The sequence below is a fragment of the Parasteatoda tepidariorum genome, chromosome 5 (genome assembly GCF_043381705.1).
Source record: "Parasteatoda tepidariorum isolate YZ-2023 chromosome 5, CAS_Ptep_4.0, whole genome shotgun sequence".
NCBI classification, from domain to species: Eukaryota; Metazoa; Arthropoda; class Arachnida; order Araneae; family Theridiidae; genus Parasteatoda; species Parasteatoda tepidariorum.
In genome coordinates this window covers 15,172,270-15,196,375 of record NC_092208.1, presented here as the reverse complement: position 1 = coordinate 15,196,375, position 24,106 = coordinate 15,172,270, and the positions used below count along the sequence as shown (strand labels likewise).

General features: G+C 30.3%; 1 protein-coding gene across 1 annotated transcript in view; it reads right to left on the bottom strand.

Moving 5' to 3' along the window:
* The window catches only part of LOC107442491 (uncharacterized), an 87,393-nt gene that overhangs the window by 38,536 nt on the left and 24,751 nt on the right, over positions 1-24,106 (bottom strand). Inside the window, exons 5-7 of the mRNA XM_071180898.1 lie at positions 21,136-21,248; positions 18,509-18,669; positions 16,560-16,658 (exon numbers count right to left, since the gene is read on the bottom strand). Coding sequence (XP_071036999.1) covers positions 16,560-16,658; positions 18,509-18,669; positions 21,136-21,248 — 373 coding nt within the window. The remainder of the gene's footprint in view (positions 1-16,559; positions 16,659-18,508; positions 18,670-21,135; positions 21,249-24,106) is intronic.

Sequence of the window (24,106 nt, the reverse complement as noted above, 5' to 3'; positions counted from 1 at the left end):
TACTGATCCAGGAGTTTCTGGATTGGGTTCAAAATTACAAGGCTACGGAGTTGAACGTTAGTAGTCGTAAACCCAAGATTGGGTTGGGTGTTCAGCGACGGTTATAAAAAATAAAATAAAATGTATCTGCTCTACAGACTCTGGAGTGTACTATCTATTCGAATATGATATTAAACAACCCGAAATATTGTGTTGAAAAACACTTTTATATTAAGTTAATATTTTAGATAGAGCTTCCATTTGCAATTAAAAGGGTACAATAAATCTAAACACCTAAAGGGGAAAAAGATTACAACAAACTCAAATACATTCACTCAAAACATGAGAGTTATTTTCACTTCCAAAAAAGAAGAATGTTGGTGCACTTCATATCTCTGCAGTAGTTTGTGTTGGCAGACCACGCACAGTGGTTAGTGAGTGTATTAATTCAAATGAAAAAAACTTGCAGATTTAAAATTTTTTTTTATTACATATAGTACCATCTCGTTACAGCAAGTAACTGGAAAAAATTATTTAAAATACAGCTTAAAAAATATAATACATCATCTCCGGGCACAACAACATAGTGAATTGGCATACTGAAGTGATATCTGCTTTCAGCAATGTCTTATATACAGATACCGTAATAATATGCATGGATGGCGTAATAATGTGCATGGTTATCTGAAAGAAATATTGTTGCCAACACACGATCGAAACTTAATTATGTTAACTTAATATGTTTTGAGGAGTAACAAACCACTCCAACAGTTTGTTTACATCGAGTAAAAGTGGTCTAGAGCTTTTATTTTCTTCTCAGCTGCTATACAATATCTATAGATTTCAGTTGTATAATACGAACAATTATATTTTAGTTTTAAATATCAGTGAACTGCATTAATTAATTTTATGACATTTCATTTACATCGGCTTAGTTTTTGTTAAACTTAATTCGAATTAATATTAACAATATACCTATGCTCTATCTTTGATTAGCAAACTAACTGCATTTTTAGAAATATTTCATTTTAAATAAATATTTAAAATCATTATTTTTTTAAAATCATTTGCTATCAATTGCGATCAATTGTTCTACTGAATAATTTAATGCACTAAATTTAAACAGACCCAGGATTGAAATATAAAATATAAGAAAAATAACTAGTGTTTTATAAATATTTATTTAAATAAAAACGAAAAATTTTCAAGCATGACATTTTTAAGAAAATAGAAGAAAATACTTATTTTTTAACATTTTGAACAAATTGAACGCAACTAAACTATAATTGTAGTAACAGGTTTAGAAAATCAGCTGATAAAAGTAGAACACGCAAAATACTGTTAGAGTATTAGACTCTAGAGTAAGATGACTTTAGTATCTGTTGAACAAGAAAGATTCACCAGATAACCGAAAGCAAAATATTCACCAATAAAGTAAGTGTTTTGTGTTCTAGCACAAAGGTGATTCTTTATGATTATTGTGGTAAAATTACACAACTTAGAACTCCATATTCACTTGACCTAGCCCCTGCTAGCACTCACTTCTTTCTTAATTTGAACAGCTTTTTAAAATAAAAGCCAATTGAATTCTAGAAATACTGCAAAATAGGAAACTTATCCAATAGGGATTTGTCCCATTTGTCTCAATTGTGTGGATCGAAAAGAATAAGTATTTCAATTTCGGAACGTTCTAATGGGAAGAGTTGCTTACCGTAAAAAGAAGAAAAAATGGCATAAATTATATAAATGAGCTCACGCATCGCAATGAAAAACACGTTCATTTTCATTTTTTGTGTAAGTTAGCTAAAACATTCGAAATAAAAACGCTCTAATTTTTTGGTTACCTCAGAAAATCGAGGACAAAAGAAGCAGAAGTTCCTCCCTTTTTAGTAATTTTTGTTATGAAACACTTTGTTCAGTTTGTTAGAAAAGAGTTATTTTGTTGAATATTCCATTAAAAAGTTTAGTTATAATAGACACAGTGGCTGCTTGTCTCCAGTTCTACCCTCACCCAAAACAACAACTCGTCCAATTTTCCGGAATGGGATTTACATTATAACTATTTACCAAACATTTCAATACAGTAGCATTCATTGACTCACTATATTATTAAGGTTCCTTTTTTCTATCCACTGTAAATTTAAAGTTTGGTTTCTTGAAGAAATGTGACATCAAAGCTTTATGTGTTGCTCGAATATATTACTAGATGTTAACATCATTTATGCAATGTCTCCAGTTTGGCACGCATTTCAATTGTCTGGGAGTGACTGAGAAGCTTTGGTTTTGGCGCCTAATCTCTCAATTGATGAGTAATTTAATATCTTCACTTAAAATTTTCAGATTATTTTGAAATTACAAATTTGAATTCGTATGTGGTGTATTCTCCCCAAATGCTGAGAAATAAGAAGATAATATTGAATTACTTATCAATTCTGACGCTATGCGTATTACCAAAGATTCACTGTTACTCCAGGTTGTGAAAAGGCGTGTCAAACTTGTGACATAGGTTTCGAATAAAATATGCAATCGTGAAGTTAACTATATATTCAAGCTACTGTAAAGTCTGGATTAGTTACGCAATTTATTAGTTATTATCCAAAAAATAATTTAATTTGCTGTAGGTAAAAGAAATAACCTTAATTATACAAAAGAAGAGTCTTGTGCCATTGAAATACTTTATAAATTGCTGCAAATATAATGTAAATACATACCTGCCAACTTTCCCACTTTCCGAGCATGACTTTCGCAAGTGGTACTAAAACAATTACCGGAAAACAATATTTTCAAAAATATATTTATATTTTGATCAGATTAAAAATTTGCTTTTGGTAAGGACTTTTGTGCTTTTATATATTTATATTAATTGTATATAGTGGGGGTTAAACTTACTTAAAATTGTTATTATTATTCAAAAAGTTTAATAGAATAACATGAATCTCTCTACCACTTTAAATAGGAAAAAATCTTGTGGGGAAAACCTGAAGAGTTGGCAACGAAAAATTGGATGGTTGAAGGGGTAGAGTGTGGGTGAAGTTCGACATGGCAATCACTTCGAACTGATGCGCTCTACGTTGTTCTGATCTAACAAAATAAGCGAAGATATATGCAGTAAAACTAAAGAATAAATTGGTTAACATCTGATTATTTTTAAGACATTGCACAACAGTAAACATTTTAATTATTAACTAGGAGGCTCCGACTCCTGCTCGCTAACGCTCGCCAACCCCCGAGGATCGCTACGCAATCCTATGTGATTCACGCCGTGAACCATGGCTAGCTGCGCTCTCACTCGCCAATGAACACAATGTTCTAGCACAAAGACATAATATATTATCATCAAAGACATAGTATTTTATCATCAAAGACATAGTATTGTACTTAAGTAGAAGAATTCTACCAATGTTCTTATTGGCTTTTAAAAAAGTATATTAGCTATTTAGATTGTACATGGTGAAAAAATCAAAACATTAGCTAAATCAGAAACGTATTAGCAAAATAAATTATCACATATTGCTTCACTAATATTCTGCATTTTAAAGCGTGAAAATTCAATGCATAAATAAACGCGAAATATAAAAAAATTCAATGCATTCAATACAAACACTTAAGTGTTTTTTAGACGTTTAGGTAGCTCCCAGTAGAAAAATATCAATTCAACGGCTGCCTTTTAAATCATTCTCACTTCAATTAATTAATTAATTCCTAATTGAGTTTAAATTAAATATTATCATGCTTTTAGTGCATGAATCTGAATTGAACAACCTGATAATGCTCACTCTGGTTATTGTTATCTGGTTGCTCACTACGTGCTCTTGCGCGCCGAATTCAATCGATTAGAAATGAAAACTGTTGCCAGCGCGAGAAAAGAAATATCATCGGTTTTATTGATACATACATACATACGTACGTATTAGCGTTTTATATAATAAGATAGATCAGTATTTATTTATTTTATTCAAGCCATCAAACTAGCTCATCTACATATTTATTTTTAATGTTTTTATTAAATATAAAAAAATAAAAAAACGCAATGACTTTCATAATTTTCATTAATTTTTTGTTCTATACATAAACGGAAGAAATTAAGCTATTCTAAAAGAATTTATGACTTATTTATTCATATTTCATCAGGAAAAATTTCCATAAAGCGTTCTGAAACTGAAATAATTTTTCGACCCAACTTATTTGACAATTTGCTGCATACAGGGAAAAAGTGCAGAGAATATATAGGTGAACAAGTGGATAAATTAAATAGCTCTGTATAACTGTAAACTATCAATCAACGTTGCTTATTCATACTTGACGGCTTATTACTTTAAAATACTGGGGGTTCCACAGGGAGCTTGAAACGATTTTATTCAGTTATGACTTGTCTCTCTTACTTTTCTCGTTACTCTTCTTGAAGTTTTTTTCTTAAAAGTAAAGCATAATACTTTAACGAATGATTCACATAAATCAAATATTGATACTAAGCTTATTCCAAGCCATAGCCCCATATAGCCTCCTATGTAGCTGAATAGTTCAACACTCTATAATAAATAAAAATAAATGTTCAAGTCACGGTTAAAATTATAGTTTACATAAAAAATCATTTATAAAAAATAAACTCATTTATAAAAATAGAAGGAAAATGCAATGAAAAGGATGAAAAAGAGGGTAGAACAATATGGTTACTTTGAATTTGTGGTTGTAGAAGATTTGCAGTATCTGCCTNTATATATATATATATATATCACATTTAGAAGAAAACGATGAAAATTAAGAAAAATAATAAGTTTTGTTTACTACGCATAAGCCGCAAGTATATCAAACACATAAAATAAGTTAAAGATACAGAGAAAACGTGGCAAATAATATAAGGATTAAGGAAAAGAGAAGGGAAAAAATTATTTATATGAAATATCTTTTAAAAATCAATACTTCTTATTCTAAAAAAATTAAAAATCCTGAAACCAAAATAATGAAAAGATAGCTGATGACGAGATTATCGTCATCAGCTCACACTATTATATCTGAAAAATGGAGTGCTTCCTAATATTTTACTTATATAACCGAAGCAAAATATACCAAAATAATAGTATGAGGAGCTCCCAAAGAAAATTAAACGAAAATAGAACATATTAAGTAAAAAATATGCGAAAAAAAACATACCAAGCAAGAAATAGAAAATAAAATGGAAGAAAAATGCGGAATGAAATATAATCTATAAATCAAGTAGTGAATTCAAATGAACTTACCTGTTCCGGAATGTTTCACGAATGATTTACATATTTTCGTTATAAGATTGCCTGATTACAAATTATGAAAGTATCAGTGTGAATAGAGATTAGATCCGTAAATGGAGGAATCTTTCAAGGTGCGTTTTTATTGCAGTAGTGAAGAGCGTTGGATTTGTTAGTTACCTTGGATTGACCCGAAAATGGCTGAAAATGGCTATCGCGCAGATTATATATATAATTTTTTTTTTTTAAATTGTAAAAAATTTAATAACAGCTTCTTCTTATTTTGTGTTTTATTTGGTTAAGTTCTGAATAATAAACTTTCTCATAGTTTTTCATATCTTCTTTTCTCAAAGTTTTCTCATAGATGGCAGCACTAATATATAGCTTGCTTAAGCAATTTTTATCGACCAAATATATTATTTAATTTTATTTTATTCGATTCAAGCTGTAAGCACAACTTTAAATATTTTACGTCTTCACGAATTTTGTTAACTGTTTAATTATTCCACATTTAAACCTAAACCGCTTTTTGCAGCACGCCAGTAAGTTTGATTACTGCTTTCTTTTCTTATTTTCATGCTCTTTTTCAACAAATATTTTTTGCGCTATCGACGAATACAAAGAATAATTTTATTTTAGGATATATTCAGAAATATCGCATTAATTATTCTGATAGATGTGTCTTGAGGAAGACTATTGGATTTTCCCATTTATAGCTTTCTCTTTATATTACTTTTATTACTTTATTTTATTATTTGTGTCGATATATATATATATACTAAAATAATCATGCGTAATAATCATGCATATATATACTTAAACAATCATGCGAGAGAATTTTTTTTCAATGTTTGCATTGAAAGAAAAATAAATTTTATTTTCTTGAAGAATAAAATGTAAATTTTATTAAAATATTTTAAAAAATTTATACTTACGTTATACTTAGGCTGGTAAATTTGTCTTTTCAGTTGAAACTGCCGAAAGGAATAATCAACTGCTATGGAATATACTCTGAAACAAAGGAAATATATAATTTTACAGATCATCTTTTAATAAATTGCATAGGATTTCAAAAAATTAATATATTTGTGAAAAAAAAACAATATTTATCGATGCATCTTGCTTATAAAACTTTATCTCTTAAAATACTTTTTGCAAGAAAATGATATCTAATTGCAAAGAAACTTTAAAGGGTTAGACAACAGTCACTGAAAAGATACGTAATTTAAAAATATTGAATTTGAGGCAAATAGTAAAATGTTTATATTAAAATAGTTCATAGTTAAATAGCTAATAACCAATAGTTTAATATTAATATATAGTTATTACTCTAGGAAAACAGTTAGAGGTATATTACTGAAGTTTCCAGAGGTGCAAATAGTACTTCAAGAGTGGGCAGTCAGTCATAACTCTTTGCTAAGTTTATAGATCGCATTGGCAGTCTGTATAAATCTTGTAAGGCAGTCATGGGGTGATTAGATCCCCTATTTAAGTGGAGATTTTCTTTGCCAGTCACTTAACACTAAACTCTTTTTTACTCAGTGAATTTATTTATTTGTTAATTTTCCAATGTCTTTATTACTTGGGGATGATTTGATATTACTTGTGACGACACAGAACGCATTTGTATGACGATGCATTAGAAAAACAATGTCGTCTTTAATTTTTCACTCTGGTGTATCAAGACCACATCTGCAAAACTGCAAATAACTCCGAGTCTTATGGGGTCGAAAGTTGAAAAAAAATTGCAGGCTACTCCGAATAAATCAAAGAATAGTATCATTTTATTTTGCTAGCGGAGAGTTCTTGGATTATTTATTATTTCAGAATAAGTGAACTTACTCGCAATTCTCATCGAAAGTTCCATTTATGTCATCATTGAAACACTAAAGAGAAAGCAAAATTATAATAAAAATTATTTTATGTATGTTTTTTATTGAAATACTCTTAAATATTTTTAAGCTTTAGCCATGCAATAAAATCAATTTAACGTTAGTATCCGAAGGACTTTTAATCGTATCAAAAACAAAAATTTTCCTTTTTTTTTCTTAGACTGAAAATTTATATTTTCCAGTTCTCTGAGGTTTAATGTTGATTCTCTCCTAAAAACCCTTACAGTGTTCGCATATTAACACATCAGCTGTCCCGATAGGAATTAATAATCGGCATATATCATACAAAAAACCTTAATTTAATTGTTTGCAAAGGGTATAGGAAATGCAAATTACTTCAAGCAAATACAACTTTTTGAAAGAAACTCTTGGAAAGTAAAAAAAAAAGAACGCTTAACTTAAAAATCTGAAAACTATCATGCATGAAAAAATCATACAAGTTCGTAATAAAGAAAACATGATAAATCTGTTAATAACATAATGAACAAAAATCTAAAACTGAATAAAAAAATCAGAAACAAAAATTAATATAAGTCAGAAGGTTAAAAACTCGGTGACGGACGCCAGCCGCGAATTAGAGTTCTTGGTCACCATCCCTTAAAGTAATTGTTTTGTGTGGATGTCTAGCTTAAAAATCAATGTCAACTTGATTTATATTTTAAACGTGAATATTCAAAATTAGACTATTTTAAATTTAAGTGCTACTCTCATAAATATTTCCCTATTTAAGATTGGCTCCAATTTCAAAAAATTGAATATTGAAATTCTGAATATCTTAAATTAAAGTACTAGTCTCATAACAATTTCGCTATCTAAGTTTGAAACCAGTCTAAAAAAATTGAACATCATTCTCAATAAAATTACTGAAGTTTCAGATATTTTTGCAATCGTATAAATTTTGTTTTCGGATATATAATAATGTATGCCTTAAAAGTTTAAATTTGTTTATAACGAGTTTTATGTTTTATGAAAGAATTATCGATATCATTAAAGTGTTGGAAAACCCGAAGTTTCAAGTGTTGTTCAATCCTGTTCGAAAACATTAATTTAGCGAATTTGTTTGAGCATTTATAATCGCCACACCCAGTGTCATTTAAGGAGTCAGATGCCTTAACCATTCGTCCACGAATACTTCTTTTGCTTTCGATTTTAATTTCAATTTTCTATAAATTAGAGCTTTGTAGGGTCATATCAAGAGCCATAGACCACAATTACTGCAATTTATTTCTTCATCCTTTGTTTTTACTCCTTCTTTTTGATTTAAATTTGTTTTCGTCTTAGTAGGTTTCAAACGTATACCTCCCTTCTGAATTCTTTTCAACGATATGCTTCGTTTCGAATCATCTGAATTTTAATTATCTCCTAGAATTTTGTCGAATTTAAGTTAGTAAGATTATTTATCATTGTTTCATTTGTCGTACTAAACAGGTCCTTTTTACGAGTATGCAAAATATTTTAGATGCAAGAAAAAAAATGTGCAATGAATGACATGATTCATGTTATTTAAAAAAACTGTGAAATATAACAGAAAGATAGTAATAACTTACACCTGAGGGTACATCTAACTGTCGATATTCAATTTCATATATTCTCTCACTTAAAAAAATAAATAAACATACGTTTTAAATCTTTGCAATACTGAAACGGGTTTAAAAATACATCAATACTTAAAAGAGTACACACCACAGTAAAATTTTCAATCTAATCAGTTTTATTACTTTTTTATGCTTTGTAAATATAAGCATTCAATAGCATTTTTTGAAGGATAAATTAAAGTATAGTGAGAAAGTGTGCAAATAACGAGAAAATAGGTTAAAAAAGTTTTTACTTTGTAAAGTTTTGTTTAAAGTTGTATTTATCTATAGTTAGTATATACTATTAGTTAAGGTAATCTCTGCTGCAAATTTTAATAAAAAAGTTTTGTTAAATCCTTTAATTTTTTACTGATTATATGCTTAAAACTTTACCAGCATATATAAAATTTCAATGAGATAGGGTTGCTTTCTGAGAGGCAGGTTCTGTGAGTTAAATTGTTTCTAACAATAACAAAACTAAAGATATTTATTCCAACTTTTTTGATAACATCAAGGAAAGTATTAGATTTTGAAACAGCTGTCATTTATGTGATGACTAAGTAATGTTGATCTACAAAGTTTGTTATTTAAGTGTGTGTTGTTTATTTTTTTTTGCTGTTTATAACGTATTTTACGAAATCTCATCATATATCCTAATTGTATCAACATATATCAAAATCTCATCATCATATGTAACACTAATATTCCTAATATAAGATAAGTATTTCAATTTATTATTAATAACCTTTGTGTTCCAGTTTCTTTAATAAATTATGAAAGCTACGGATACTGCCCTCTATGTGATGAATTTAGGACAGTTTTCGGTAATGTTTTGATCAATAATGCAGACATAAATCACGACATTGAAGACAAAATGATGTAGGCAACGTTTAAATAACTTCGCTGACTTACTCGGTGATTTTCCTACAAATTGCTTATTATTTTTGAATTATTAAGTGATGTATTTTACCACTTTGCGTTAAATTGTTCTCGTAAAATATTCAAATAAAAAAAATTTATTTGTATTATTTTAATAAGCGCTGTCACAGAAACAGCTTTGATGCAAAATGTTTCAAAAGGAATTAAAGAAACGAAAACTCAAGAAGGCTACGTAAGTTATCTAATATTAGGGAAATATTATATTTAAGAGACACTGGTAATTTCAAGCATAATTATGCTTTATTCATGCTAACGGCAAATTAAGTTCTCTTTTTAGATATCAAAATAATAATGAAGTTAAGATTATGCATAGAAATAATTGACTGCAATATTATTGGGAGAGTCTTTTGCTTCGTATATATTTATCAATGTAAAAATAATATAAATAATAAAAATTGAAATAATATTGTGGTATACTGTTAAAAGCCAAATTTTTTTGAAATACATCGCTATTTTAAAATTCGTATCTATTAGTAATAGGGCAAAGTTTTATTAGGCGATGTTTCCACAGAACAATTATTATTTGGCTGTCACTTCGAAAAAAAGTCGTCAACACAAGGTCCCTGAACTTAAAAGTAGAAGGTGAGAGGTAGGTGCCAATATCGGAAAAATGCCCATATGTATATAAATTATATATATGACTACGTACATTTAGTCTCAATTTTAAGGAAAAATATTAAATAGCAAAAAATCTTTCATCTGGGTTTAAAACGTTGTAATTAAAACTGTTTGGCAAGAATAAGTCAATTAATCGTGTCATAAATGTAACGACACATATTAACTTTTTAACGTAAATGCTCATTTACTTTCTTATCCTGTCTTTTAGTTCTTCACGCCATTTTTTAAATGCTTTAAAATGATTATTTAATGTTTTTAATTTAAGTATTCATTCAATTGAGCGAAATTTATAACACTTAAATTTCGTATTGTTTTGGTGACAAAACCCTAACAAATAAAAGTATTTTTCACTCAAAATAACGATTTAATTATTGACAGGATGATTAATCAAATAATCGGAGATAAGTGTAAAGTTTGATTTTGACGAAGTTGCTTCAATATACTTTAATAACACTATTGGGACAAATAATATATTTCTTAAATGGTAGCATATGTTGCTCTTAACAGAATATCTAATGTGACAAATTTATCTCAGTATCCCTTTTTGTCAAATCTATAAACTGTCGCAAAACACCGAAGCGAAAATTAGAACTAGTATACCTTCTGCAATAGGAATTTACACTAAAAGACTTAAACCTCGAGATGCTTGAAATTATTTAATAAGGCAAATAAGTTGTTTGTCGGAGACTGATAGCATATAGTTATGATTAGTATTTGGAGGCTTTTTGTTGAGATTCAGTTCATAAATCTATGTCAGACCATTAAGTCTGCGTCAGAAAATATTATGGTAGTGTGAGATCGCAAAATTTAATAACTGTTTGGTTAAAAACACCCACGTGATTGCCTTTGTTAAAATGATAAAATGCAAAGGTATTTGGAGAAGCAAATTCCGAAAACTCCTAACTTGACGAATAAATTCTATAAAAATTTTTACATTTCGTTTAAGAAAAGGCCATCGACACTGCAACATCTTTATTGGGTCTTGTGATATTCATCCAAATAGGCAGGTTGCTTCCAATAAATTGCTAAAGGAATATAGAATTGCGATTGGGGGATGCATTAAAATGAAGAATCTTGAATCCTTATTGGAAACAACTTTGAAGATAAATACTTACAAACAAGCTGGTTGACAACGCTCTGTACATTTTTTGATAATATCATCTTCCGTTGTTTTCGGTACTTTTTCCAGCCCTGAAATTATTTCCTTAAAGTTAATAACTTATTCGATATTTTAACAAAATAATAACATCAACAAAATGTCAGTAAGGAGAGAAAACCGTGAATTAAGTTTTCCGTAAATACCTTAAAAATGGTTTCGTGCAAACTTTATAATTAGAGATGAGAGGGATAGTGTGGGCAAATTTCAGTTGTTTATCACTAAAAATAATTCTCCGTAAATTTTAGTTGGTTTGCAAAACTGTTTTACACTTTCATACAAAACTCTAGAAACTAAAAAAAAAGAGATTAAAAAACAAGGTTTTCTAGTGGAAAAGCAAATTCTTAATTTTTGCTTAATACGGATATCACACAAGAGAAAAATAATAGCAACTGTAAGCGTAACCTCTACTCTATCCTCAACCCTAAAGGCCTATAGGCAATTTCGCAGTTCGGAGTTGCGGATAGGGTTGCTTATTTTCCCAAACGGTTGCTCGTAATATGTTTTTGTTACCTATTTTTACTTTTGGCTAATATTAATATATTCTCTTGTGATGCTATTATCTCATAATTTCTCAACGATGTTTGTAAATGAAGGAAAAGTAAATCACAGACACTCTAGAATTGATTTCCGTTTAATTACATGTATTAACTTAATTATTTTAATGGATTAACTCAAAACGTCATACAATCATCCTCTTAATCAACGTCTCCGCCATTTTTATTTACTTTTGTAACGTCACCACGTTGAATTAAAACGTCATAAAAAGCAAATGGTCTGATGGGTCCAAGTGTTAGTTGCTCTTATTTATTGACAATTTTTCTCTAAGTGGAGAGAGACAGTTGCTGATATTTTAGGCAACTGTAATTTCTATATGACACGAGGATTTTTGAGCAATTTTTGTAGAAAGTTGTTGATGCGATTGCGCTTATGGTTGACTTGGCGGTTTCATTGCCGATAACCTTCATCGTGATGTATACCTATTAGACTAAAGGACTATTTTTATTCCTTTCTTTTACTATGGGAGATAATATGTTACAAATAAACGTTACATATTGTAATAGTTACTGTGATATGTCAATCTTTAGTTAGCAAATATTGAGTTTATAAGAGCAAATGTCTAGGCGGGAATAGTGTGAACAGTTCAATATTACCAGAGAGCGTACGGTTTAAAGAAAAATTTAAGTCGTAAATTGAACAATAAATTCACGTTAACGTTTCCAAAAAATTTTTTTGGATAACACTTCATCGCTTAGAGATCTAGTAATCTTCAGCTTTTCTACAGCTATATTTTCTTTAAAATATAATAAATTGTAGTAGAAATAAATATGTTAAAAGATTATACCTTGTTTTTTATTCATTACCACTATGAGATTTTAAGACAACAAAGCTTCACGTCCAAAAATTATTGCGTATACTTTGTGCTATGAAGACCAAAGCAAACACCATTAAAAGGACTTGTATGCATACACTCCCACCAAAAGGCTCACCTTTTTTAAGCCCTAATCTTTTTTTATAATGTTATTCAGCAGAATAAGTCTCCTTCCCTAAATTTTAAAACTATTCGTTTGAATTTATAATGAGTGATTATTTATATATCCACTACGAGAGAGTCAAAATGTCAGTCAGGGTTGAAAATGGATAGTTTTAACCTCAAGTCACAATCAACCCTCAACGTTCGATATATGGCCCAGTCTGCACAGACTGATGTGGCACTGCGTTCGTCTACATCGGACTATGAAAAGATGAGAAAGGCAGAAACTTATAAATGCAGTAAATATGGAATACCATAAGATAGACGAGAGGGGAAATTATAGGATGAGAATTAATTATTCTTGTTATCAATGTGTAATAATTACTTTATTTCATATGACAGTTAAAACTGGAAACAAATTTTATCTCTCTTGAGTTTTTATATAAAAATATTTAAAAAAAAATTTGATACAAATGCTTAGATTTAAATGTGGCTCCACATAATTTTTATTACGTTTTATATTTATGCATTTTTTACAATTTTAAATATCAATTTAAGTTCGAGATAGTAAAATGAAGATCTAGAGCGAGATCCTTGATCTATTGGATAAATAGTCATTATTTAGAGCAAAAAAGTTTGAAAAAAATAAGTAAAGTGCACTTAAAATAACAATAACTTCCGAAAAAAAATTTGAATTTCAATAAAAGACCTGTTAAGTTTATAAATTAAAATGATTTTCAGTGCACAAAATTTCATGCGTGTAATTGAATTTCTGCGAACTTCACTTCAGAAAGGTCTATGTGGTACACCGAAGGTTAAACATGAAGAACAGTGGTGGCTATTTTTCACATACGTACTGTTCTTTTCTTTCAAAACATCGTCTTTTCCATAATTTACAGATTGTACAAATTCTGAGAAAATAAAACAAACAATAGTACTCAAATGTCCACACTAAGATATTGTCAATTGTAAATATGATACCAACTCGTTTATTAATAATTAAGCTACATCCATGAAAATGGAATCAAGTGGTTTTGCTAAGCATTGTAACAATTACAACATAAAACAATCACAGAATGGTGACACTATTAATACTTACAGTGAGGACAAAGTTTGTTAGTATGAGAAATATAAATTTGATCATCTATACAGAAGTCTTTTGAGAGGACTGTCTCCATATTGCAATACTGAATACATTCCTTTAACAAATACCAGAAAATATCAGTGCATAAACAGCATATCAGCAAATACATTATTAAATTATATTTCGTCAGAGAACTTTTTTATTTTGGACGCCACTTTCAATGCGCACATACAAAAACGAACGCAATTTAAATTCAAGCTTATTTAAGAAATTTTTTGGCATTGCTCAAAATGTATGTTTACGAAAATGAATAAAGCTCGATATGTCTGTTTACGAAAATGAATACAGCTCGAAATGCATGCTCACGAAAAGTCTTTGCTTTCTTGGTCTGAGCTAGGTATATTACAGTTGTAACTTTTCAAGTGATGCCTCCGTATTCAGAACTCTGAGCTATGAAGTGGGTTTTAAAAATGCAAATTCCACCAACGTAAATTTACTACCACTGTTATAAATTCATATTATCCATAGCTACCTTGTAATAGCCCATAGCAACGTTACTGTGGTCATTTTTGTATACACGTATTTTGAGCCGGGTCTGGAGAAAAAGCGCATCGTTGAATTATTTTATATACTTACTTGTTCAAATCATTGAATTCATACTTTCTTTTTAAACATTTTTACATACTCTAGTTCAGCAACTGCTGCATGATCCGTATGTATATTTTACAACCGTCGTTAAACATTCGACCCAATTTTGAGTTAAGGACTACCGATGTTCATCTCCGTAGTCTTGTAACTTTAAACTTAATCCTGAACATAAGGGAATTCTGAACAAAGTATTAAGACAAATTTGCCTTCATAGAAGACCATTTTTTATAAATTTGCATTACCTGGAAAAGAAAATCACAATCGCAAGGGGACTCTATTGCATAATCCGTCTTCCGCTGAGAATATTTTACGGCAGCGCTGTGGCCAGTGCGGGGCGGAGGCGGAATTCGTTTCGACTAACTATCGCTGGAATTCGAAGCCTGGCCATTTTGTTGGGAGACGCGTGCTTTATCCCCTGAGCCACCATGGCTAATAATCCGTATGCATAGTAAAATTTTCCAGAAAAGTTTAGAATGAAATTTATTTAAAGAATCCTCTTTAATATCTATTAAAGTAGAAGCCTCATTCCAGCTCAGTAATACGATATTTTTTTCATAAATATTGTTAGTAACAACATAAATAACACCAGATGAATCACCTTTTAAATAACAGATCTGACACCACTTTCACTAGCATTAATAAAAATATAACATTCATGATATGGATAGAAAGGTTTCAATATATGTATTTGCAAATTAATAGTGCTTACAAAAATTCGAAAGACTCTAGTTTATTTCTGCCCATTGCGAAGAAGTATAATTTATTGTAGCAAAATATTTAATAGATTCGATATTTGTGCATAATCATTGATAAATTTTTTATTGTCTTGGACGCAAGAAATCTTTGCAATGATTTTACGTCAGTCGGTGATTTTAATTTTCAATATCCTCAATATAATTTTTATTTGGTGCAACTCTTCTATTTTTAATTTTGTATCCCAAAAACTAAATTTGTTAGCAGAACCGAGCATTTAGATAGTTTTAATGTTAAGCGTTTTTTCCTAAAAACTTTTAAAATTTGTTTAAGACGTTCAATCTGTTACGAATTACTAGTGGGAAAATAATTTCTTCAAAACTAATTTTATGTTATTAACCCTTGGAAAAATGTTTATTATAAAATGCGCTATCATAAAAAATAAATTAAGATAAAAAGCCGAATTTTAAAATTGTTATACAGCATAACATCGAAACTTTGTTATCCATCATAATTCAACTAATTGGCTTGAGAGAGTTTTGCGTGGATATCTGAGAGTTGCATAATGCGTTGTTTAAAGTGAAGGAGGCAGTGAAAATGATTTCACCAATTGTATCACGTTGCAACAGTAGTTATTCAAATATTCTTTAAAAAAATTTTAGGCGTGTATCTATGCTTCAATATCTTATGTGAAAACATACTAATCATTTTGCTCATATTCACCTGTCTAAAACAATTTTCAATTAGTTTTTCTGCCTTCAGAAATTGTGAGAAGCATCGTTAACTCTGTGACATTTTAGAGGTGTTCTAATTCTCATAGATAGTGCTTGCTCACTTAGTTCACTAGTATCATTATGGATGAGGTTGTGTTAACCTTTGAGTTAACATCTTCAGAATGAGTACGCTATTGATACATCCCAACTTTTCAAGATGACAACAGCAAAGTTCATTAGGCTAAAAGAAGAGCTGACCGCTTTTATTGATGCTCACAGTCATCCAATAACAGTTCGATTAACTTGAAAAATCACCTGACTTGATCTGAAATCCCTTTCATCTTTATAACATGACAGAACAGCGAAAAAGACGTCAAAATCAGTATAGTAATTTTATGGATTTACTCTATCAGCGAGTGATTTAAACTGGATTCACGGTACCAGCAAAACAGTGTGAATTCCTTTACTCACATATATTCATCAAGTCTAGAAGTGGAGGATATGAAATTATACTATTCCTGATTTCTTTAGGGGTTACACAATTTTTCATTCGATTATCTAACTTACTGCTTGTGTTGTCGGTCCACTGCCATTATTTTCTTTCCAAGCTTTGATGTAGTCAAAACAATTGGTACTGTATGGAGGTGGAAGCCTTTCAATTTGAGTCTGAAAATATAATTATTTTGATGAAATTAAAAATAAAGTGAGGAAACGAAAGATATATACTTGTACGATAAAAACTTATGCGTTGCATTACTCGATTTTTAGAATAGAGTCTACTATTTTACCCTGCAGTTAAAGTTCCGTGTTGTATTATGAAAATTTATTTTAAATTCGAGTATTTCCCTTAGAAAATATTTATTTCTTCAAATGTTGTAAAAAAGTAACCCCCAAAAACTTTTAATAAGTAGAAAATTCACAAACCTCAAAAACTATTACATAAAAAAGAAAAATCATGCAAATTGCTTTGTAATGAGAAAGAAATCATGCAAAATGCTTTATATAAAACAAATCTTTGCAATTTTTTTTACATTAAGCAAGAATCAAGATTAAGTAATGAAAAAGCAATGATATTTAGAAACATCAATAGCTGATTTCTGTTTTATGCCAACAAATCCCTCAAATAATTAATCTCTGCTCATGAGATTTTCAGAAACACTTTTATACTTTTGAGATTAGCTGTGAAACTATCGTCTCATCTTATGAGAACAGAAAAAAAGATGCAGTACACGTGAGAACATCCCATGATGTCATTTACTAAAAATTGAAGTATAGTTTGTCTAAAGTGAAAACTCCCCTAGCCATTAGTCTGGGCCCGTGGTGGTGATTATGGTATCGAGGTATAACTATTTGTAGGGGTGTGGGGTCGTTTTTTAGGACAGGTTTTGGCTCGGGTTGACGAGAGAGAAAGGGAATCTTTTTCTTCTGTGTACTGTGTTAGCCCTAGAGTGAAGAGAAGCTACCCTCCCTGAAATGCTCTATTCTTGTTTCCATAGCAGCATACGGCCTCAGACTTTGCTGCGGAGCGAGTTCTTACCGTAGACAAACTATACCTTTTCTCCATCAGTTTTATGAAAAAGCAGCTTAATCTGTTTTATTCTTAATTTAAATACCATTGAATTACTTAGTTTTAGAAAAAGGCGTTACTATAAATATTAATATATAGCTTGTGGTTTCGAATAAGTTTTGAGATAATTATCTGGTGACGTAGTCTGTATATGCTACCATCTTCACGCTGATCATTGAGCTTATTTGACACTGTATAAAGATAGTTATGTATTGAAGAACTTGCTGTAAAATCTGTTTTTTTATTAAATCGAGTTAAGAATGGAGTTTATGAACATTACAAACAGTACAAACTAAGAAGCATTACTGATATTGTGATTTAAATATTTGACAAACAGGAACATAATCGTATCAATACTTGAACTTTAACACGTTCACGCCGGGGTGACCCACCGAAGGGTCACGCTAGATTATCTTATCTTGGCAGCGCACCGGAGTAAAAACTGGCAACAATAAATTTCATTTTTTAGTTTTTTTTCCGGGAATAAAAAAAAATCCATAACTATCTACCAATTGCATTTAACGGATGCAATTTTTATATTGAATTGCTTCTTCGCCGTGATAAATTTCCTTGCAGTGAATTGTTATTATTGAGATTAGATTAACTCCTCTCGAATATTATCTAATATTGAAATGGTTCTTCTACCAGTATTTTCTCTTTTCCCGTACCAGTATTTTCACTTTTCCCGGCGTGAGCGTGTTAAACAATAATTAATGCTAAATCTGTGAGAAAAATTCATTTTTCAAGTATTTATCCCAAATGATCTATTTGGAATTTTTAAATTCTTTTGGAAACATAATGAAGTTCATTGTTGCATTTGCGGGCTATATTTCAGGAGGGTTTGGTTGTAAAAAAAGGGCAAACACTCAAACTCTTATTTTATTATTACTATGCTTGATTGCGTCACAAAGTTGTTCGGTTTTACTAACGTTAAAAATAAAATGATTACCATTGCAACGTTGGCCTCATAAGATTGTCCACCAAACAATTCGTAACCTTCCTTGAAGGGATTGATTAACTGTCTACTGTCGTGTACCGATGCATAGAAAAGAACTCGATCGTCATACTGATAGTATTCCTCAGGATGTGTGACAAGACCGAGAAAAATATCTGCAGAAGTGATAACAAAATACATTTAATTCACTCATACCAACATTGAAATTCGCAATTTAAACACGTGAGTACTTCAAATTATAAAAGAACTTTTATGCTTGTTCAATTTTTCCCAGAACTACTGGACATATTTCAGTAAAATTTGATTTGAACATAGGTTGCTATAATACATAAATAATAGACATTCAATAGTTATAATACACAAAAATGGTTGTGCTCAACACTCATCGGAGTTGGATTGTAAAAAGTGTGATTGCTGAATAGAATTAAAATAATCGCTTAATAGGGTGTATGGCACGCTACAGTGGCCTCATACAGTGATTTCACACTGGAAATAAGGCAGTTTATAAGTTCTTCCCAGCAGTTTGTCCCACTAATTCAAAACATCTGTTTTCAGAGAACGGTTGGTTCCCAGATGAGTTTACGTTTTGCAATTGCACTCCCCAAAGCGTCCCAGGCACGTTCTATCGGAATGAAATTAGGAGATCTGGCTGACCAATCCATATAGTCAATATTTTCTATTTTTAGAACATGGTCGACCAGAAATGCTGTGGGTGGTACCCAATCGCCGTCCATTAAAATGCAATCAGGACCCATTGCGTTCCGGAAAAGACGTACCTGGGGCTCCAAAACCATAATTTACTTTACATCATTAAAATTTCTCAATGACATGGAGGGGCGTGAAGGAATCTAGAATCATGCCTGGTCAAACCAGCAAACCTCAGCCACTGTAATGGTCATTTTCTCGGATATTAGAGAGCGGGTCTATGGATCTTCACTTATAAAAGTACATCGAGAGTCAGTGGTTAGGCTGAAGTGGAACTCTTTGGCGTAGATCATTGATCCATGCTCCAATTTCTGTTATCCCTGCAACATCCAAAAAGGGACTCTTATGTTAGTAGAAGTCATCGGGAAGCAAAGCAGGTGTTCTTGCAAACAGCTGTCTCTCACAAAGCTTTCTGATATTAGCAACCCTTGAACCCTTGGCAACATAGAGGTCACAAGAGAGCTGTTCCAATCGACAAACACCGATCTAATCCAAAGAGGTTCCGAAAAAAGCAATGAATGAAAATAACAACAAATGTAATGTTCACTTAATAATGCTGAAGTTGGACATAAAAAAATTTCTCCTATAGTACTGAATAATAAAATGTGTAACAAGAATTTCTTATAAATTTTTTTTTAAGGAAAGCAAATCAAAAGTTGGTGGTTTTGCATAAACTTTAGATGAAATGAACATAATATGTACTTACTAATAAAGCCAAGACACTAAAAATTTAATTTTTAAACGTTACTAATTATTTTTCATAGTATAATTTTTTCCCACACTGTTTCGTTCAAACTCTTAGAGAAGCTGTTATTTTTTAAACTTTTTTAAAATTATTTTACTCAATTTTCGATCGAGTGCGTTGATCCTAGAAAGGTTGATTTCTGAATGTCATTTAAAACTTAGCTACATAAATTTCATTTTCGAATTTATGAATTAAAAGTAAAAATGTATAAATTAAAATTGATTAATAATGCATTCATTGACACAACTTTTTTGATAGTTTATACTATTTTCCGTGATCTCTTTCACTATTTTAACCAAACAAAAGTTTAAAAATGAACAAATATAGCATGTTAATATTAAGAAAAAGCTACAAAAAGAATAATTTTCATAATAATCATTTGAGTAATATTTTATTTACAGGAATGTAAATATTTGTCAAAATCTTTATAAGATTGTAAATTTCCCATCTTTCCTTTTTTCCCTATAAGATATAGCTTTTAACTAAGCCGATTTGGAGTCGATAAATCTGTTCGTCTCAAACTCTGAAAAACTCTATTCTACTCCTCAGTTCTGAGTTTTGCAGATTATATCACAAACTATTTCTATAAAGTTAATTCATGCCAAAGTTATATTAAATAAAACATAGAATGTGCATTTTCTGATTTAATTATTAAAATTCAATTTTTATTTATACTAAGCTTTTAGACCTATGTTATAATAAGTTCACTTGCCTATTGGCTAATTAAGGAACATTACACCCATTTCTGAAATATCCTGATTTATTTTAATTTTAGCGTGTGTTCATATTTCAAATGAGTCTATGAAATTGGAAATGTTTTTTACAAATGAACCAAGTAAGGTAAAAAATTCATACAACCTACCGAAAGCAAATTGAAGCAATTGGAATAAGTTGAAAATTTCATTTAACTTTAGTTCTAAATACAAAGCTACGGCAGAGGTCAAAGCTCATTGTATTAAGCCCCTGTAAATTCAGGATTATAATAATTAATCATTTAATTAGTCAAAAACCGTGTGGGCTTATTGTAACAAGGCAAGAAATTTCAGACCAAATAGAAAATACTAGAACATTTTCTATTAACCTGGTACGTTGCAAACTGTCATTTAAGAAACCAGGGATTTCTCATAAGTGTACGATAGGTATTAGACTTTATGAATAAAGATTTACTTACACAGTGAATTCGGATAAATAGCATCTTCGGCTTCAGGATCACCTAGTCTTGAATTAAAAATCGTACAAAAGGCAGGGTAATTATGTCTTTTAGGAAAAGGAACAATATCATACCTGTTAACGTTAAAAAAATTAATAGTTATCTGATTTATATCATTTAAAAAATATGTTTTATAAAATATTTTCAAAGTGCTTTCTTTTTCGTATTCCATATATGAATACAGTTAATCATTGTGAAAAGACCACAAATAATTCCACATAAACAGACATAGCATAATTTCAATTCTGTAATGAAGAATATTCTTCGGTGTCATAACTGAAAATGAAAGATGTAAGCATGGACATGTGAAAATTAATAAATATTATATTTCAACACGGAGAAAAATAATGGACAACCCACTTTTTCCTTTCTGCAACTTGTTTTTTATTTTCTTTTTTATCTCCAAATTCCCCTTTATATCTTTATGTAATATAAAAACTTAATGGTCTAACACGATTTTCCATTGTCTTCGGCGCATTTTTATTGGCTGGAAAATCACGTGGTATTATCCAGTTTTCCTTCATTCATTGCCATATTGTTTAGGTTGTGATCAGCATTAAATTAATGTTGCTGTTCATTTATGTCGCACCAGACCTGCACAATGGACTATTGGCGACGGTCTGGGAAACATCCCTGAGAATGATCCGAAGACATGCCATCACAATTTTGATCCTCTGTGGAGGGGATGGCACCCCCGCTTCGGAAGTCCGACGACCTGCGCGCGAAGTCGAGCACTTTACGGTAGAACAGTTTAACGAGGACCAATACCGCTCACCCTCGGTCCCTACGCAGGCTGATCCAAGTGGTCACCCACCCGCACACTGACCGCAGCCAGTGATGCTTGACATCGATGATCTGCTGGGAACCGTGTCTTAACGATTAGTACACTGCGGGACCATTAAATTAATGAAAGTTATTATGGTATTGTTTTTCTATAAGTATTTGTGTATCTCTAATTTAAAGTTATTTTCCTTTACTGCTATTATTACGCTTTGAATTCCAGAGTTTAAAACTAAGAGAACAAATTATTTTTATTTTATTATTATTATAATGCAATTACGCCTTGCATTTTAAGATAAAATTGTTTAGAATGGTGGTTCAATATTATTAACCATTTTACAGTAATTATTTTTTTGCAAATAACATTATACTGCTATAAATTATAGTTAAAGAGATCTGTTAAATGATTTAAAACTTAATGATCAGCTTCATGCACGATGAGATTCAAGCAAAAATTGTATTTAATATAACCGCCTCCTTTGGTAAGCGAAAATATTAAATTACGGTTGTAAACTCATCAGAGTTGTTTGAACAATACAATGTAATACTAATATAAATAATATTTCGAAAAATGATTGCTTAGAAAAATTACTTCTGTTCATCAATAGATCTAAATATTTAGAATACTAATAAATAATAATATTTGGACGTGGGAAGTCAAGGCAGAAGCATAAGCAAACAGAATTCCTTTCCTTACATGTATGTTACGTGAATAATTTTAACTTAAGTAGAAAAACTGCCAAGAAACGACAATTATTTCGAAGCAATCATCAGGGTTGGTAAGCGGTAGCAAACAGGGGGCTTAGCCCCCTAGTATACATACATACATATATATATCTTATCCGTATTATATCTTGCAAAAACGTAAAAGGTTATACTTTTAAATACCTATTGCAAAATATTAATAGTGTAGCATTGTAGAATAATAATAGAATGAGAAAGAGAAATAGCTGCTACTTTTTAACTGAAATTTTAGTTTTTCTAAGCTTCCCTAACTACAGAACTAATTTTCTTCTAATTACAGAACAATGCAACTAATTATTGTTTATCATCAATCCGATTCTATATACAGTGAAACCTTCAGGAAAGAGTCAATGTAGCGACCACCTCGATTTAAGACCACTTTTGGGTGGCGCAGAATTTCTTTCATAGACTTTGTGTTGAAAAAGACCTTTAGGTGAGACCATTAAAATCTCTCCCAGTAAATCAGCAAACATGTGCACCAAATGCTGGAAAGGTCGAATAAAGAAACTCGAAAAAATATCAAAACAAGAAATTTAACAGGACAAATAAGTAAATTTAAATGTATTCAAAATATTTGTGTAAGGCTCTTATTTAGAGAGCTCTTTTTGACGATAGAACCTCATGTTGCAGTCAGAGATCACTAAAGACGATGCTAGTAAGGATTTACTTTTAGAGTTGAAAGTTAAATGAGAAAAGTTATTTTAGAAAAAAACAAGTGTCTCAAACGAACAATCCTCTTCTCATCTTTTAAAGCTAGCTTATCCTTATGATGCAAAATTAGATGCAAACTTAAGCAAAAAACATGATTGTTTAATTAGTTAAAGTAGCTTTATCATTCATATTTGGTAAATTTGTTTTTTGCCTTTAATTATATCCGTTGGGATCATTTTTATCCACGGTAAATTTTAGTCATTCATACTTTTCATGACGCTAACAGGAGTGGCATTGACACTAACTAAAATTAGAATCGTTTGCGAAAAATCCTTCGAACAGAGTTTGGAAGTCAATGGAGGTAACCTTTAAGAACGACCAACCTACCGAATATCACAATTCTTTTGTTTTTATTTTTAAGAATTTAATTAAGAAACTTTGCCTTACTTTGTTTTTCGTTCATAATTCGGTCATTATTTAATTTAATTTAATTATTTATATGAAATAATAATAAAAATAGTGTTTAAGAAGCATTTTTTTTCTAAAATTTATTTAGCTCTTTGTTTTAAGCATACAAATAATTTTTTAACGAACTTATTTTTTAAATTTTGTTCCTATGCTGTTAGGTAAATATATTGATAAATTTCACTTTTATTTATTTTTTTATTTTTAAACTAAGAAATCTTTTGTTATTTGCGTGATCATTTTTAGAAAATGACTCTTTTAATCTATTTTTGGAAATAAAATAAATTTGAAC